Source organism: Phoca vitulina, unplaced genomic scaffold (genome assembly GCF_004348235.1).
Source record: "Phoca vitulina isolate PV1807 unplaced genomic scaffold, GSC_HSeal_1.0 scaffold29, whole genome shotgun sequence".
NCBI classification, from domain to species: domain Eukaryota; kingdom Metazoa; phylum Chordata; class Mammalia; order Carnivora; family Phocidae; genus Phoca; species Phoca vitulina.
The window spans coordinates 4821739-4838826 of NW_022589732.1; the positions used below are offsets into that span (position 1 = coordinate 4821739).

Sequence of the window (17088 nt, forward strand, 5' to 3'; positions counted from 1 at the left end):
TCATCCTGCTGCGGGTGAAACCAAAAATAAACTAGCTTCTTAAAAGACTTCAATTCTGTTAAAGTTATGTCAGTTTGTCCGTCTCAGTGTTGTAATATCCCAGATTCAGAATATTTTGCTTGCCTAACCTTCCTCACAAAACTTCCGATTTTAAAAGTTTGTGCCCCTGGGGCGCCTCGGTGGCGCAGTCGGTTAAGCCTCTGACCCTTGATCTCAGCTCAGGTCATGATCTCAGGGTCGTGAGTTCAAGCCCCACGTCGGGTTCCAGGCTGGGCCTGGAGCCTGCTTTAAAAAAAGTATAAAAGTTTGTGCCCCAAAGAAACTCACGCAGCTCACCATTTCTCTCCCGGAACTGAGCTTTGCTGTATTTTGACCTGAACCTTTTCTAAGTCAATCCCTTCTCCCTCGGCCAGCGTGCCCTGGCCGCCCGCCCTCCGCTCACTGTTGGCACTTGGACCTGTTCGGCAGGACCCCCTTCTGAGCGTCTCCAGAGCAAGTGCGCGTTTCGCGGACTTCGGCTCTACTGTTGTTCTGAAGCTCTCGCACTAGTTCGTATCTGGTTTATCTGGTTGAGTTTTGTGCTTGAATCTGTTATAGAACGCATGTGCCTCTTGACCAGCATGACTGGCAGCTTTGCAGCAGTCTCGCGGTGTCTTCCCTAGAGTAGATAATGAAATAAAAAACCCTTGTTTTATTTAATTGAAAGACCCAGCCTCTCGGCACATGGCCCCGCTGCCAGCCGGGCTTCCCCGTGTTCCTGGGTCTTCGTTTAGCTTGAGGTGCGGAGTGGGATTTAGGAATAGCCTGTTTCCACGGAATGACAACGCGTTCTGCTTGTATGGGATTCTTAGCGGGCTCTTGTCCTAACTTAACTTGGTGGTGGCCTCTCGCTGTCGACCACAGATAACCAGCTGCATGTTAGAAAGGCCGGGAAGTTTCTGTCAGCTTTTCACAGAAGGACAACAGACATTTCGTTCAGAAACTTAAGTGGTATGTAGGAAGTCTCAGCTATCCCGCCATGGTGACCGCAGGTCGCGCCTCCTGCCTGGAAACCATGCTTAAGAGGAAACAAGATATTTTCAAGATCGTTCCTTCAGAGCCATTGTCTGTCCCTCATGTTTTATCAAGGTTATTGAGATAATAAAAATACTTTGTCTCTAAATCAATTCAAAATATTAAATCCATTATGTTCTGCTTTTAACACTTTGTAGGTACTGCTTCTTTTAATATATTTTGTGTGCCATAATTTTTAAAGCCGACTTGATAATGAAACAAACTGAGGCTCAGAAGGTTCTGACTTAGGTGAAGTTTTCTCCCAGCGTTGGAGCAGAGCCAGGAGGGAAGCGGCCCAGCAGTCCCGTGCTGTCTTTCCAGGGCCATGCGAGGCCGAGTTGGCCAGTTTCCCTACTTGGGCTCAGTGACCTGGTCATTCACATTTCTCTGCAGGCACACACGGTATCCCTGGGCCTCAGCTACTCTGCTTCCCGAGGGTTGTTTGAAGCCGAAAGTTGTCTCTACCCTCAATTGTAGAAAGCCTCATCTCCATTTTCGGTGGTATCCCTTTTCATTTGTGGGGAGTCGTGATTAAAGTTTTGTTGTTTTAGAAGATGAAGGTGAATACTAGCTTGGGGCAGTCAGCCTTAGGATGCTTATAATACTTGAAGAGCCAAGGGCTTAAAAACTCTAATAATAGCAGCTATTACTGGGTCATTTTAGACCAGTAGGCTATAGATGTGAAGACTAAAAGTGATCACTGTTATATTTTGTCGTAGTCCCAGTGTAGCCTAATTGGAGACCTCTGCAGGGGCAAGTGGCATGGTTTAGAAAAGGAGAGTGTCTTCAAGATTTGTCTACTTTGTCCCAGTTGGAACAGTAGCCTTTAAGCGTCACCGCTGAACAAGTAAGCAGTGCCATCTAGTGGGCGGTGAGAAACTCTTCTGGTTCATGTTGGTCAAAGGGAGTGTGGGCAGCAGAGGTAAAAAACCCTCAGTTGGTCACAAGTAAATGCCTCATATTTAAATACTCCTCTAGTATTTAGTAAATATTCTCATATTCAAGAGTCATTTGTAGATATGTATAGACAGAAAGAAAAAAAATCCTCAAATCTGTGTAATCTGAACACAGGCACCAGATATTTAACACAGGCCATCTTTCCTTCTGCCCCTAAAACTATAAAGTAGCTAGTGTAGCCTTCACGGGAGAAGTAAGGGCGATCAGAGGATGGGGAAATGGCTTTCTTGATAGAGAACAGCATGAACAAAAGTATGGAGTCAGAAATGGGAAAGAGGAACTGTAAGTTTGGTCAGAATCCTATCATGGCAAGACACATGAGGAAATTTGGTGGAGGCTCATGCGGATTGTCCTTTCATTTCCTAAAAGTGAGGGGGTCAGGATCAGGTCCTGGTCTTGAGGAGTGCCCCCAAACCCTTTAGTTTTAGGGTTAAAACTAAACTACGGAGGCAGCAAGCAATTGAGCGGGATATGGGTCATAGGACCCCTTTTCATTTTTAGGTAGTTTTCATTTATTTAAATACCCAACACTTTGGTTTTTGTTTTGTTTTGTTTTTTAAGATTTTATTTTGTCAGAGAGAGAGGGAACACAAGCAGGGAGAGTGGGAGAGGGAGAAGCAGGCTTCCTGCTGAGCAGGGAGCCCGATGGGGAGCTCAATCCCAGGATCCTTGGATCATGACCTGAGCCGAAGGCAGATGCTTAACGACTGAGCCACCCAGGCGCCCCTAAATACCTAACACTTTGGGTAATGTTAAGTTCTAGAAAGACCTTTGTTCCATACTTTAAAGTTGATTGAGATTTCTGGGGAAGATGGTAGGGTAGGAGGACCCTAAGCACACCTTGTCCGGCAGGTACAGCTAGGTAACACAGCAGTGTAAATAACCCAGAAAATGACCCAAAGTCTAGCAGAACAGACTTCACAGCTAAAGGCGGAGAAGAGGGTAGGAAGGGTGGCGATGTGGTCGAGAGCTAAAGGGACCTGTGGGACTGTCCATGGGAGGGAGGGAACTGTGGGTGCCAAAGAGGAGAGAAACAGACCCTCAGAACAAGCACCCCAGGCGCTGGAACCCGCACGGGGAAGACAAATTCCCAAAATGTTTGGCTTTGAAAACCAGAGGGCATAATTTCGTGAGTTCTTACAATCTGCAGGGCTTAAATCCGTAACTTTGACAATCAGTGGGCTCAGCTCTGGGAGAGCCAGGAGGGGAGAGGAAACAGAGTCCCCACCCTTAGCACTACAAGCAACCCTGCAGAGACACAGCACAGAAGCAGCAATTTGAAAACCTCTGGGGCACATGGGAGGCAGATTTGTTTACTAATCTGAGAGTGCATGATGGAGGCGCAGGGATCATTGAGACTCCTCTGGAAACCAAGGAGCTGGTGGGCGCCATCCCCTCCCCCCGCCCCCCTCGCCTCCAGCCCAGACACCTGCAGGAACCAGCGCTGTGCCAACACTCACTACCTAATTGCTAACAGTACGCCCCGCCCCCATACGCCCCTTGGGACATGCCCCCTCCAGCCAGGCCTCCACTCCAGGTCCCCTCCCAAAGCACACCTGTGCAAAGCTGGCTAACACCGTTCACCCGGCCCCTGCATTCTCCTGCGGACCTTACCCCTCCAATATGCCCTCGGCCAGAGCCTATTCATAGAGGAGCCACAAGCCTGGCATGGGGCAAGCAGTCCCAACAGGGACTAGGACCCCTCCAAAGTGACTCCTGCCCTGGGCAGAGGGTAAAATAACCACACACACTAGTCGGGCTGGGGGCAAACCCCTGGTCTGACTGCAGGCCCCGCCCACCAATGAAAGTTTTTCAGGGGACAACACAGGAAAAGCAGCCCGCAGTTTGGTGCTACTGCATCTCTGGCAAATGCCTGGTCTGACTCAACTCAATACTATCAGATAAAATAGACTTTAGGGGCACCTGGGTGGCTCAGTTGGTTAAGTATCTGCCTTCGGCTCGGGTTGTGATCCCGGGGTCCTGGGATAGAGCCCCGCATCGGGCTCCCTGCTCAGTGGGGAGCCTGCTTGTCCCTCTCCCTCTGCCCCTTCCCCCCTGCTTGTACTCTCTCTCTGAAATAAATACAATCTTAAAAATATATATTTATAAAATAGACTTTAAAACAAAAACTATAGCAATCATAAATGTAACAACCCAACAAGATGATATAACAATTATAAATATTTATGCACCCAACATGGGGGGGGCAGCCAAATACACAAAGCAGCTAATAATAAACATAAAGGAAGTAATTGACAGTAATACAATAATAGTAGGGAACTTTAACACCCCACTTACATCAATGAACAGATCATTCAAACAAAATCAAGAAGGAAAGAGTGGCTTTGAATGACACATTGGACCAGATGGATCCAACAGATATATTCAGAACATCCTAAAACAGCAGAATACACATTCTTTTCAAGTGCACATGGAACATTCTCCAGAATCAATCACATATTAGACCAAAAAACAAGTCTCAACAAATTCAAAAAGACTGAAGTCATACCATGCATCTTTTCCAACCACAACATTGTAAAACTAGAAATCAACCACCAGAAAAAATCCAGAAAGAACACAAATACATGGAGGTTAAATAACATGCTACTAAGAAATGAATGGGTCAACCAAGAAATCAAAGAGGAAATTAAAAAATACATGGAGACAAGTGAAAATGAAAACACAATGGTTCAAAATCTTTGGGATGCAGCAAAAGTAGTTCTAAGAGGGAAGTATATAGCAAAACAAGCCTACCTCAAGAATCAAGAAAAATCTCAAATAAAACAATCTAACCTTGCACCTAAAGGAGCTAGAAAAAGAACAAACAAAACCCAAAACCAGAAGATGGAAGGAAATGAGATGAGAGGAGAAATAAAAGAAATTCAAACTAAAAAAAACCCAAAAAACAAAAAACAATAGTACAGATAATAAAATCAGGAACGGTTGTTTCAAAAGATCAACAAAATTGATAAACCTTTAGCCAGACTCATTAAAAAAAAAAAAGACCCAAAATCAGAAACGAAAGAGGAGAAATAACTAACACTATAGAAATGCAAAGGATTATATATGAAGGACTACTACAAAAACTTATATGCCAACAAATTGGACAACCTAGAAGAAATGGATAAATTCCTAGAAATATATAACCCCCCAAAATTGAATCAGGAAGAAATAAAAAATTTGAACAGACCGATTACTGGCAATGAAATGGAATCAGATGGCTTTACAGGTGCCATCTACCAAACGTTTGATGAAAAGTGAGTACCTATTCTTCTCAAACTGTTCCAAGAAAAATAGAAGAGGAAAGGAAGCTTCCAAATTTATCCTATAAGGCCGGCATTACTCTGATACCAAAACCAGATAAAGACACTACAAAAAAGAACTACGGGCCAATATACTTCATGAACACAGATGCAAAATTCCTCAACAAAATATTAGCAAACCAAACCCAACAAAGCATTTTAAAAAAAGTCATTCACCAGGGCGCCTGGGTGGCTGTTGGTTGAGAGTTGGCCTCTTGGTTTCGGCTCAGGTCATGATCTCATGGGTCATGAAATCCAGCCCTGCATAGGGCTCTTGCTCAACAGGAAGTCTATTTGAAGATTCTCTCCCTCTGCCCCTCCCCCCATGCATGCACACACTCTCTCTCTCAAACAAATAAATCTTTAAAAAAAAGTCATTCACCATGACCAAGTGGAATTTATTTCTGGGATGTAGGTGGGTTCAATATTCACAAATCAGTGTGACCCAGCACATCAACAAGAGAAAAGATAAAAACCACATGATCATTTCAATAGATGTAGAAAAAGCATTTGATAAAGTACAATATCCATTCATGATTAAAAAAAAAAAAAAAACCCTCAACAAAGTAGGTTTAGAGGGAATATTCCTCAACATAAAAAAGGCCATTTATGAAAAACCCACAGCTAACATCATACTTAATAGTGAAAAATGGAGAGCTTGTCCCCTAAGGTCAGTAAGAAGACAAGCCTGTTCACTCTCACCACTTTTATTCAGCCTAGTACTAGAAGTCCTAGCCATAGCAATCAGACAAGAAAAAGGAATAAAAGGCATCTAAATTGGTAAGAAGTAACACTTTCACTAGTTACAGATGACATGATATATAGAGAAAATCCTAGAGACTCCTCCAAAAAGCTACTAGAACTAATAAATCAATTCATAAGGTTACAAGATACAAAGTTGATATACAGAAATTTCTAAACACTAATAATGAAGTAGCAGAAAAAGAAGTTAAGAAAATAATCCCACTTATGATATTACCAAAAGTAATAAAATACCTAGGAACATGCTCAACCAAGAAGGTGAAAGACTTGTACTCTGAAAACTATAAAACCCTGATGAAAGAAACTGAAGATGACTCAAACAAAGGGAAAAATATTCCATGCTCATGGACTGGAAGAACAAATACTGTTAAAATGTCCATACCACCCAAAGCAATCTACAGATTTAATGCAATCCCTATTAAAATACTAACGGCATTTTCCACAGAACCAGAACAATCCTAAAATGTGCAGGGAACCACAAAAGACCCTGAATAGCCAAAGCAACCTAAACAAAGGAACAAAGCTGGAGATATCACAATCCAGATTTCAAGAAATACTACAAAGCTGTAGTTATCAGTATGGTATTGGCACAAAAAACAGATGCACAGATTAATGTAACAGAATAGAGGGGTGCCTGGGTGGCTCAGTCGTTAAGCGCCTGCCTTTGGCTCAGGTCATGATCCCAGGGTCCTGGGATCGAGTCCCACATTGGGCTTCCCTTGCTCTTCAGGGAGCCTGCTTCTCCCTCTCCCACTCCCCCTGCTTGTGTTCCCTCTCTTGCTGTGTCTCTGTCAAATAAATAAATAAAATCTTAAAAAAAAAAAAAAAAGTAACAGAATAGAGAACCCAGAAATAAACCCAGGATTATATGGTCAATTAATCTTCGACAAAGGCAAGAATATGCAATGAAAAATAGATAGTCTTCAACAAACGGTGTTGGGAAAACTGGACAGCTACATGCAAAAAAATGAAACTGGACCCCACTTTCTTACACCATACGCAAAAATAATCTCAAAATGGATTAAGGACCTAAATGTGACACCTGAAACCATAAAAATCTTAGAAGAGCGCACAGGCAGTAATTTCTGACATCAGCTGTAACAACATTTTTCTAGGTACGTCTCCTGAGGCAAGGGAAACAAAAGCAAAAATAAACTATTGTGACTACAACAAAATAAAAAGCTTCCGCATAGCAAAGGAAAAACCAACAAAACTAAAAGACAACCTACTGAATGGGAGAAGATATTTGCAAATGACATATTTGATAAAGGATTAGTATTCAAAATCTATAAAGAACTTACACAATTCAACACCAGAAAAACAAATAATCCAATTAAAAAATGGGCAAAAGACATGAACAGACGTGTCTCCAAAGAAGACATAAGATGGCCAACAGACACAGGAAAAGATGCTCAACATCACTTATCATCAGAAGAATGCAAATAAAAAACACAGTCAGGTATCACTTCACATCATACTGCAAAGAATGGCTAAAATCAAAAAACACAAGAAACAACAAGTGTTGGCAAAGATGTGGAGAAAAAGGAATCTTCTTGTACTGCTGGTAGGAATGCAAACTGGTGTAGTCACAGTGGAAAACAGTATGGACTTTCCTCAAAAAATTATAAATTGGACTACCCTTAAGATCCAGTAATTCCACTACTAGGTATTTACTCCCAAAGTACAAAAACATTACTTTGAAAAGATATATGCACCGGGTATGTTTATTGCAGCATTACTTATAATAGCCAAATTATGGAAGCAGCCTAAGTTGCATTTATAGATGAATGGATAAAGATGTGGTATAGATATACAATGGAATATTATTCAGCCATAAAAAGGAATTAAATCTTGCCATTTGCAACAACATGGATAGATCTATAAAGTATAATGCTAAGTAAAATAAGTCAGAGAAAGACAAATGCCATATGATTTCACTCGTGCGGAATTTAAGAAAACAAATGAACAAAGAAAAAAGAGACAAACTGAAAAACAGACTCTTAACTTAGAGAACTGATGGTTACCAGAGGGGAGGTGGGTGGGAGGATGAGTGCCGTAGGTGATGGGGATTAAGAGTACCCTTCTCATGATAAGCACTGAATATAGAATTGTTTAATCACTATAGTGTACACCTGAAGCTAATTGAATACTGTATGTTAACTATCATGGAATTAAAATTTTATAAAATTTTTTAAAATGTTGGTTGAATATAATACTTTAGGTATTTGTTGAATTTTTAAAATGTAGGCTCATTTATTGGAAGACTGCCAACAGAATGAATAGGCTCACAACTCAAGACAGAGATTTGGACTTATCTTGGGCTATTTTAATTTTTTTAAAAATTATTTTAAAACATTTCTTAAAATTAATCTCTACACCCAATGTGGGGCTCAAACTCATTACCCCAAGATTAAGAGTTACATGCTCTAACGACTGAGCCAGTCAGGCACCCCTATCTGTGGTTATTTGTAAATGCTATTTTTCATTGTCTTTCCATGGTGGCAAATCTATTTGTGGATTTATAAAGCTATTAGAAATATTTAGTTTAAAAGTTAGGATGGCATAGTAACAATTGAAAAAAAAAAAAAACCCAAACAGCATACCAATTTTTATATAATACATGATTGTGAAGTGGAAAAAACACATAGAAAAGATTTGTGGCAAGTAACCAGTAACAGTGGTCATCTCTAGCTGGGGAAACTGTAAGTACCCCCATTTACCCCCAATTCTTCATACTTGGTGGTACATATCTTGATAAATCCAGAAAAATAAAAAAGCAATTTTTAAGACTCCTGAGGTATTTTAACAATCAAAAATGGTTTGAGCTTCATTCAATTAATGGTCATCCTTATCTTTTATTTATATATTTGACAGAGAGAGAGCACAAGCGGGGAAAGTGGCAGAGGGAAAGGGAGAAGCAGGCCCCCGCTGAGCAGGGAGCCCGACGTGCGGCTCGATCCCAGGACTCTGGGATCATGACCTGAGCCGAAGGCAGATGCTTAACCGACTGACCCACCCAGGCGCCCCTCTAGCTCCCTTTTAAATAAACCCTTCTCCCTGTTCAGTTAACACCGAGCTCACTAACACGACAGAAAATGTTTTGAACACCAGGAAGATGAGGAGTAAAAGCTGGACTTGAAAAATTCAAGAAACTGCTAATGGTTGGAAAGACGTGAATGGAATACTTAGAACCAAATGTGAACTCCTAACTCAGCATACTTGAAAGCCGACTATGATAGATCAATATGTCCTATGTATTTCCTCAGAAGTTCCATTAACAAGGGATGAACACAATTTCCCATGATTACAATTTCTAGAGCTTATACATTTCTTTTAGAACACATAACCATTAGTTACTGGGCTCAATAGCTACTTTCATTTCTCCTCTGGGAGGGAATGTGAAATGATGCACCCAGTCATGGGATAAACAATTCAACAGATGTACCAAATTTTTAATTTACTAGAAATTGTTTCTGAAATCCTATGGCTTCATTGGCTCAAAGCTTTGAAGAATCTTTTGTTGTACAGTCAGTTCAGCGGTTAAGTATTGTTTTGAAAGTGCAAATTTGTCCCAACATAAATTTATAGGGAACAATTTGAGCATGATGTGCATTTTGTGTTTTTGCTTAAGGGACAATTTTGTCTGCAAGAAAAACTTAATGCAGAAAACTGCACCACCTGAACCTTCATGATGGTATTGAGCCCCACCCATCCATCCACATCTGGTGTTACCACTTTCCCTCTGATTTCATAGAACCCTATTTCAACCACTTCACAGTGTTTGTCACAAGCAGCAAGCTTTCTGATGTCACTTTGCTTTCATTAAAAGAATCAGGTTGATTACTCTGAGAGCCAAAGTACATATACTACTCAGTTCCTATAACTTTCATATAGTTTCAAGGTGTCACTACTGAGATTACTGTGTAACCAGGTACGTCATAACTTGAGTCTGAATCTTGGCCACTTGCTATACCCCAATCCATAGTGCACAGTATAGAGGTAGAACGGTAATTGAATCATTTCCTTTTTCTTCTTCCATGGCCAACATTCCTGATTCGGTCTGGCAGAATATCTCTGATAGGTTGGCATCTAGAGATAGAACATGCTAAATTTACATCTCTGTATCGATAGCACGTGTACACACACAGAACAGGCAAAGGTATGAGAGCACATTTTTCTTCTGAAGCTCACTAATCTTACACAGGTATCATTAAACTCATATTCCATCCACCAAAGGGAAGTAACAAGAAACTAGACATTTTATGGGTGTTAGAATCCCAGAATGTGTTGGCAGAAGAGAAATGGATTTGGACTCGTGTAATTCATTGGTCAGGAAAAGGAATTCAGATTCAGGTCCAAATTACGGTAAAATGGGAGGGACCTAAATATTCAGCACAGGTTTCCCTGTATAAAGTCTCCTTGAAGCTTTTCATATTATTCTACACATTTACTACTTACTCTATCGCTATCAGGAAGGAACAGACATGCTCAGATGGTTTCAAATATAGGAAGCATCTGAGCCAACCCAAAGGGTGGAGGGAACAAGGTAAATGGTCAGAGGAACTGCTCCAACAGGCAGCAAACACAACTCCCAGTCTTCCAAAAAGTCAAACGCCTTTTAATGATGTAAGCATTATAGTCCATTCTCTCCACCCTGTCTTACCAAGAATTAAGTCACTAGCATGGAATTAAGACCATGGATAGAATACTCTTATCAGATGAGTTTGCTCTGAAAGAAGCCACAGCTATTCTGTAGGGGTCGTAGGATGGTTAAAAAGGTGGCTCAAACAACAGCCAAAGAAGCCAAACCTTTTGGAAGAAAATCAGCATAAGACTCTGGGTTCTTGGCAGACTTAAGGGACCAGCAGGCAGTCCACTCCAGAATTAATATCTTGGGCTTGAAATTAATTTCACAACAAAATTAAATCACATAGGACTTTTGAAAGTGTTAAGCAAAAAGTACCATTTAAATGCAATGAAACATGTTTTGGGAAAAACAGTATTAAAAAGTAAAAAACTACGGGCGCCTGGGTGGCTCAGTCGTTAAGCATCTGCCTTCGGCTCAGGTCATGATCCCAGGGTCCTGGGATCGAGCCCCGTGCATCGGGCTCCCTGCTCCACGGGAGGCCTGCTTCTCCCTCTCCCACTCCCCGCTTGTGTTCCCTCTCTCGTGGTCTCTCTGTGTCAAATAAATAAATAAAAAATTAAAATAAATAAATAAATAAATAAATAAAAAGTCAAAACCTTACAAAAGAAGGTTCACATAATCATTTGAACTATTCCTCAGCCCAATTTTTCTAGCCAAGTAGTCATCATCCATCCCATTAACTCTTGTGCCATGTGGGGCATTAATGTGAAATGTTAACTGCTCACATTCCTGGCTGAATGCTGCCTGGAGTGGAAGGTGATATAATAAATAGCTCACATGGATATAGATATAAACAAGAGGATGAAAACTAAGCAACTTGCAAGGTCACAACTTGGGCTACTTTTTTCTTTTAAAGTATGTGCTTTCAGATGAAAATAAAAATATCCTGCAGGTGTCAGTGGAGGACTACGTATTTCCAGGAGCATTCATATAGTTAGGGCTCTGTGAACCTCAAAGCAACCAACTGGTAACCAACTTGAATCTGAATCTTGGCCACTTGCTATACCCCAATTCATTGTGCATAGTGTAGAGGTAGAATGGTAATTGAATCATTTCCTTTTTCTGGTAATAGTCAGCTATTAAAACCAAGACTTCAAATTAAAGCAAATTACCAAGTAGAGCTCATATTCAACTGAGGCTGGCTGACTTTAGCCTCTTCCCCACCACTGCTCCCCCTGCCTTCCTCCCACCCACAAAATTCTATTATCAACTATTTCTGCTATGAAAAACACTTACTTGAAGTTGATCATACACGCTCATAATCATGGCTTTTTAAAAATTCATTTATGGGTTCTTCTTTCAATGAAAATGTGCTCACAAACAACAAATGGGAGTTACCTGTATTCCCTTCTTTAGTTGGCCCACAGGACAAGTAAGCTGAAACACTTATGATGGCTCATAAAATCTACACCTGATCTTAGCCAAAAGGTCAAGAGGCGATGATGGCTCATAAAATCTACAGAAAAGCTGGAAACTTTTAAGAGTAAAACAAAGGAGAAATGTTCCAGAAGAGAATGCTGTATCATAAGTAAATGCTACTGGTCATCATGATGATGAATCCCCATTAGTATGTGTGTCATAAGAGGAAGAACGCTGGAACAAGCCATTTTCTGATAAAGTCCTTTTAATGGAAAATGTAAAACCCCTTTCAACTTTAATGTACAAAGCCATATGTAACACTTGCACTTTTAACAAATAAAAGCAAGCCAATGTTTTAAAAAAATACATCATTAAATGTATATATGTATATATTTACATAGCATATTAAGTTTAATATTTAGCTTTAAAAGTTCACATAAATTTTACCAAAATGAGACAATTTTAAATAAATTACACCTTTTGAAAATGTTTAATTGTACAGTCAATAGCTTCAACAAAATATTGAAGTGTCCGTATTTAGTATCTACTTTATATACTTCATATTTTACAAATTTTACAATTATTTGGCAGTAATTTTCTGATTATAACATGAATGCTGTGCGATTCAGCAATTTCCCAAATGCAGGCAATAGCTGGTGTTTGTGTCCTATTCTCACAGTAACTGTCTCAATGTAGTGAAAAATATCAGTTATTTTATTAAACTGTACAAGGTCACATTTACACTTGATCAACAATATAGCATAGAATTTTGTGGGTTTTTTTTTTTCAAAAATAAATACATCATTTTAAATCTGGCATTTTCACAAACATCATATACACTATAATACAAAAACAGCTATAAGCGCTGCTTTTTAAATTTAGCTTGTTTTCATAACTAACATTGAATCACAGGAGCTGTGACGTACGCTATACTGCTGCGGTATCAGTAACAAGTAATTACTACAAAAGAGAATTTCTTGGCACTGATGGTTTTATGAAGCTTAAGTCAATGTGCATACATATCATCGTTCTAGAGTAAGTAGTTCCAGTTCAATGGCCTCAAAACATCAAACTGGACCACACCTAATTTTCTTCCATATCCTCTACTTCATCTTCATGTATCTTCAAAGCTCTCACCATTTCCTTGACTGCATGATACAATATATTTTTAACCTGAAAGAGATGTTGGTATTTCTAATCACTTTAGCTGGAGATAAAGTAACAAATGAAAATTGCTATATTAAAAATTTTTTTTCTTAATGAAACAAAGCCAAATTCAAGAAAAACAGATGTCATAGTTAAAAAATGTTAAAATGCAAGTTAGGATAAGGGCCACTAAAAATCATACAATTAAATGCATATTGTTAACCTGTGCTTATTAATCAAATGTGACAAACTAGGTAGTGATTAACTAAGCTGTTCTGCAGGTATCCTATTTCTGAATATAAAAAACATGCAGAGCAGGAGCTCGTCAGAAAGTTCATCTCTTACCTGGAGTTTATCATCATAATTGATTTCCTCCTTCAAAAGTCTCAGTTCCTGTGTCAAATGAAATGACTGTACAAGATGTTCTGGAGACACAAAGTCTTCAGTTACCTGAATACAGCTGTGAAAATTCTGTACCTATCCCCAAAACAAAAACAGTAAAATCTCAACTTTAGGAGGCAGGAATACCAGAGAACTTATTTTCTCCAAAACATCAAATGCATTTCAAAGCAGACACCATACTTTTATGAGAGTTACATCACTGAAAAGCTTTCATGTGGAGGGACTTTATAAATGGAATATTTTTATTTATTTATTTATTTATTAAAAGACTTTATTTATTTGACAGAGAGAGACACAGCGAGAGAGGGAACACAAGCAGGGGGAGTGGGAGAGGGAGAAGCAGGCCTCCCGCGGAGCAGGGTGCCCGATGTGGGGCTCGATCCCAGGACTCCGGGATCATGACCTGAGCCGAAGGCAGATGCTTGAAGACTGAGCCACCCAGGCGCCCCATATAAATGGAATATTTTTAAATGATGAAAAGAACAGAACTTTTCCAGGAATCCTTCAGAGAGGCTGATAATCAGATCCTAAATTATCAATTTAGTCAAGGTGACTTTTTGGTGTTACTTAAAAAAAAAAAAAGCTAACTGGAAAGTATCTGCTTTACTATTCAGTGCAAACAATCTGATGTTTGTTGCTGCTCCTTTGGCTTTCAGCATTTGGGTCATTTCACTGTTAACTTTTTTTTTTAAGATTTATTTATTTATTTGAGAGAGAGAGAGAGAGAGGAGGGGAAGGGCAGAGGGACAAAGGGAGGAAGAGAATCTCAAGGAGATTCCCAGCTGAGCATGAAGCCCAACTCGGGGCTTGCTCCCTTGACCCTGAGATCATGACTTGAGCCGAAATCAAGAGTTGGATGCTTAAGCGACTGAGCCACCCAGGAGCCCCTCACTGTTAACTTTTACAACAGAAAGTAGATGAAAGCAAAAGAAATGAAATTTAGTTTGTGAGGACCGGGGATGAAAACTGTAGTTCCAGATAGATCTATTGCTCACAACAGTTTTAGAATTACCCTAGGATTTTATTTGTGCCTTTCTTTCAAATTAACCAACTAAAGTATACCTCCAGGCTCCAGTGGCATCAGTACAACTGTTTTCAATAGTTGTCCCTCCTCAACTAAATGGTTTTCACAAGAAACCAGTCAATAGTCTTATCTATTATTTGTACACCATGTACAAATTGACTCAGTACTTCCCTATTTCTTGGAATTGTTTTCTATTAACGCTTAGTATAATGACACAGAAGGACCAAGCTGATCCAATGTGCATTATATGACATTCTAGGTTGTCTTCTAGTGATATGAAAGGATATCATAAAATTCCTGGGAAAGGAGAAATAACTGAAAAGTAAGCATTTATGCTAATTCTAATTTTTAAAAAAGATTTTATTTATTTACTTGGGAGAAAGAGAGAGGGAGGCAGAAGCAGAGGGAGAGGGACAAGCAGACTCCACCCTAGCGCGGAGCCAGACACACGACCCTGTGAACAGGACCTGAGCTGAAATCAAGAGTTGGACACCCAAACAACTGAGCCACCCAGGTGCCCCTACACTAATCCTAATTTTAAAAAGATGAAAGTTTAATTTGGAGGCATGAGAAGAGGATAATAAGCGGGGAATAAAGAACGGTGAAAAAAATCTAACAACAGAGTGACGGATTCCAAAGGCACTGAAATTCCTCCTCTGGGCATAATGTCTACCTGAACAGCTGCTCAAGTCTGCAGAGTTCTTTAAGTCAAGCACTGTCCCTCTACTGGTAACTTGGTAGCATATATAAACATTCTCTTCCTTTAATCATTAGGTTGTTGGTTCCTCTGCAGGATGAACACAGTGATGCCTCACATTTTCAGCACTGCTACAGTGTCTCCCTGGATCTTCATTATGTGTCTCTAGAACAGATGCTCTATTTCACAGAGCAGGAAACCATGGATAAGAAGTTCAGTGCCTGTTCCAAGATAAATCAGCCAACAAATGGCAAGCCAACAGGAGCCCAGCTCCTGTAACATCTTGTCTAACAGATGCTTTATGGTCCTATATTAACTCAGTCACACCAGCATAGTCTCCAAATGTCCTGTCTTGTTATGTCTTTCACTTATGTGAACATGCCATGGGGATTAAGTCCTTCAAAAGTTCTGGCATGTACCTTTCTTTGAGCATGTCTAGTTCTACTGTTTTATAATTTGTCTCTTCATCGATATTCTAATTTTGTTCATATGTTATTTTCCTGATTTTCTTTACCAGTTTCCTTTAGCTCTTTGAGTACATTTAAGACAGCTGATATAAAGTCTATGTCTAGTAAGTCCAATGTCTGGGCTTCCTCAGGGACAGTTTCTGCTGATTGTCTTCCCCTATGAATAGGCATACTTTATGGTTTCTATGTATGTCTTACAACTTTTTGCTGAAAACTGGACACCTGAATATTATAATGTGGTTACTGGAAATCAGATTCTCTCTCTGCCTCAGGGTAGCTGCTGACTGCTGGACAAGGCTGCAGTCATCCATTTCTTTTGTGACTTTTCCACACTATTCTTGCAAAGGCTGTGTTCCTTGCTGGGTGTGATCACTGAAGTCTCTGTTCTGTTATCTCAGTGGTCAGCCAGTGACCTGTAGGAGATTTCCTTAAATGCCCCAAATCAGCTGCCCTTTTCTTCACTAAACAGTCCCCCAATTGATGTAAATTTGGATTAGATTCGAGTTCTAAAAAAGTTGATTCTGTCAGTTTTTGCCAGTTCACGGTTGCTTTAAAATCAGTCTTAGAACTGTGACTTTTATTAGTGCTTAAAAATACTATCATGCTAATGACCTCAACTTGATAATATTTTGCTCAAAGGCTTATGGCTTACAGGTTAGTTTGAAGAGACAAGGTTCAGTCTTAAAAGCAGAACCCATTTGAACTTCCCATTCTACTAATCTTTTTCAGCTATCTTTGATTCATTTACATTTCACTTCCTTGACAGACTGTCTTACTCATACTTGCCTATGGGATCAACTGTAATTATAAATAGGTAATATTAAGATAATGTAACTTTTTGTGTTCACAGTAGGAAGGTTTATCATCTTGACACTGTGAAGAGAACTTAAGTTCTTGTAAGAGTGAAGGATTTTGTTAAAGTCCTTTTAGCATTATGAATGCAGAAAATTCATAACTCAGCAATATTATAAACTATGAATGACCAATCATAATCAATTAAGATAAACAGTTAAGGACAAATTTATCCTAAAGATTCTGTGGCTTTAAAAAAAAAAAAAATGTTGCTGTTTAAAATGAAGGCCACTGGAGTGCCTGGGTGGCTCAGTCAGTTAAGCATCTGCCTTCGGCTCAGGTCATGATCCCAGGGTCCTGGGATCTAGCCCTGTGTTGGGCTCCCTGCTCAGTGGGAAGCCTGCTTCTCCCTCTGCCCCTCTCCATGCTCTCTCTCAAATAAGTAAAATCTTTAAAATGAATGAATGAATGAATGAATG

General features: G+C 39.8%; 1 protein-coding gene across 8 annotated transcripts in view; it reads right to left on the bottom strand.

Moving 5' to 3' along the window:
• Positions 1-11968: 11968 nt before the first annotated feature.
• JMJD1C (jumonji domain containing 1C) overlaps positions 11969-17088 on the bottom strand; it is a 338905-nt gene continuing 333785 nt past the window's right edge. For 5 of the 8 annotated variants that reach the window (XM_032423905.1, XM_032423902.1, XM_032423901.1 and 2 more), the window contains 2 exons: positions 13573-13704; positions 11971-13254 (listed from right to left, as the gene is read on the bottom strand). In XM_032423905.1, the coding sequence (XP_032279796.1) occupies positions 13165-13254; positions 13573-13704 (222 nt within the window). In that variant the 3' untranslated portion in view covers positions 11971-13164. Of the gene's footprint in view, positions 13255-13572; positions 13705-17088 lie in introns of all 8 variants that reach the window. The other 3 variants (XM_032423900.1, XM_032423899.1, XM_032423906.1) reach the window with 2 other exon arrangements.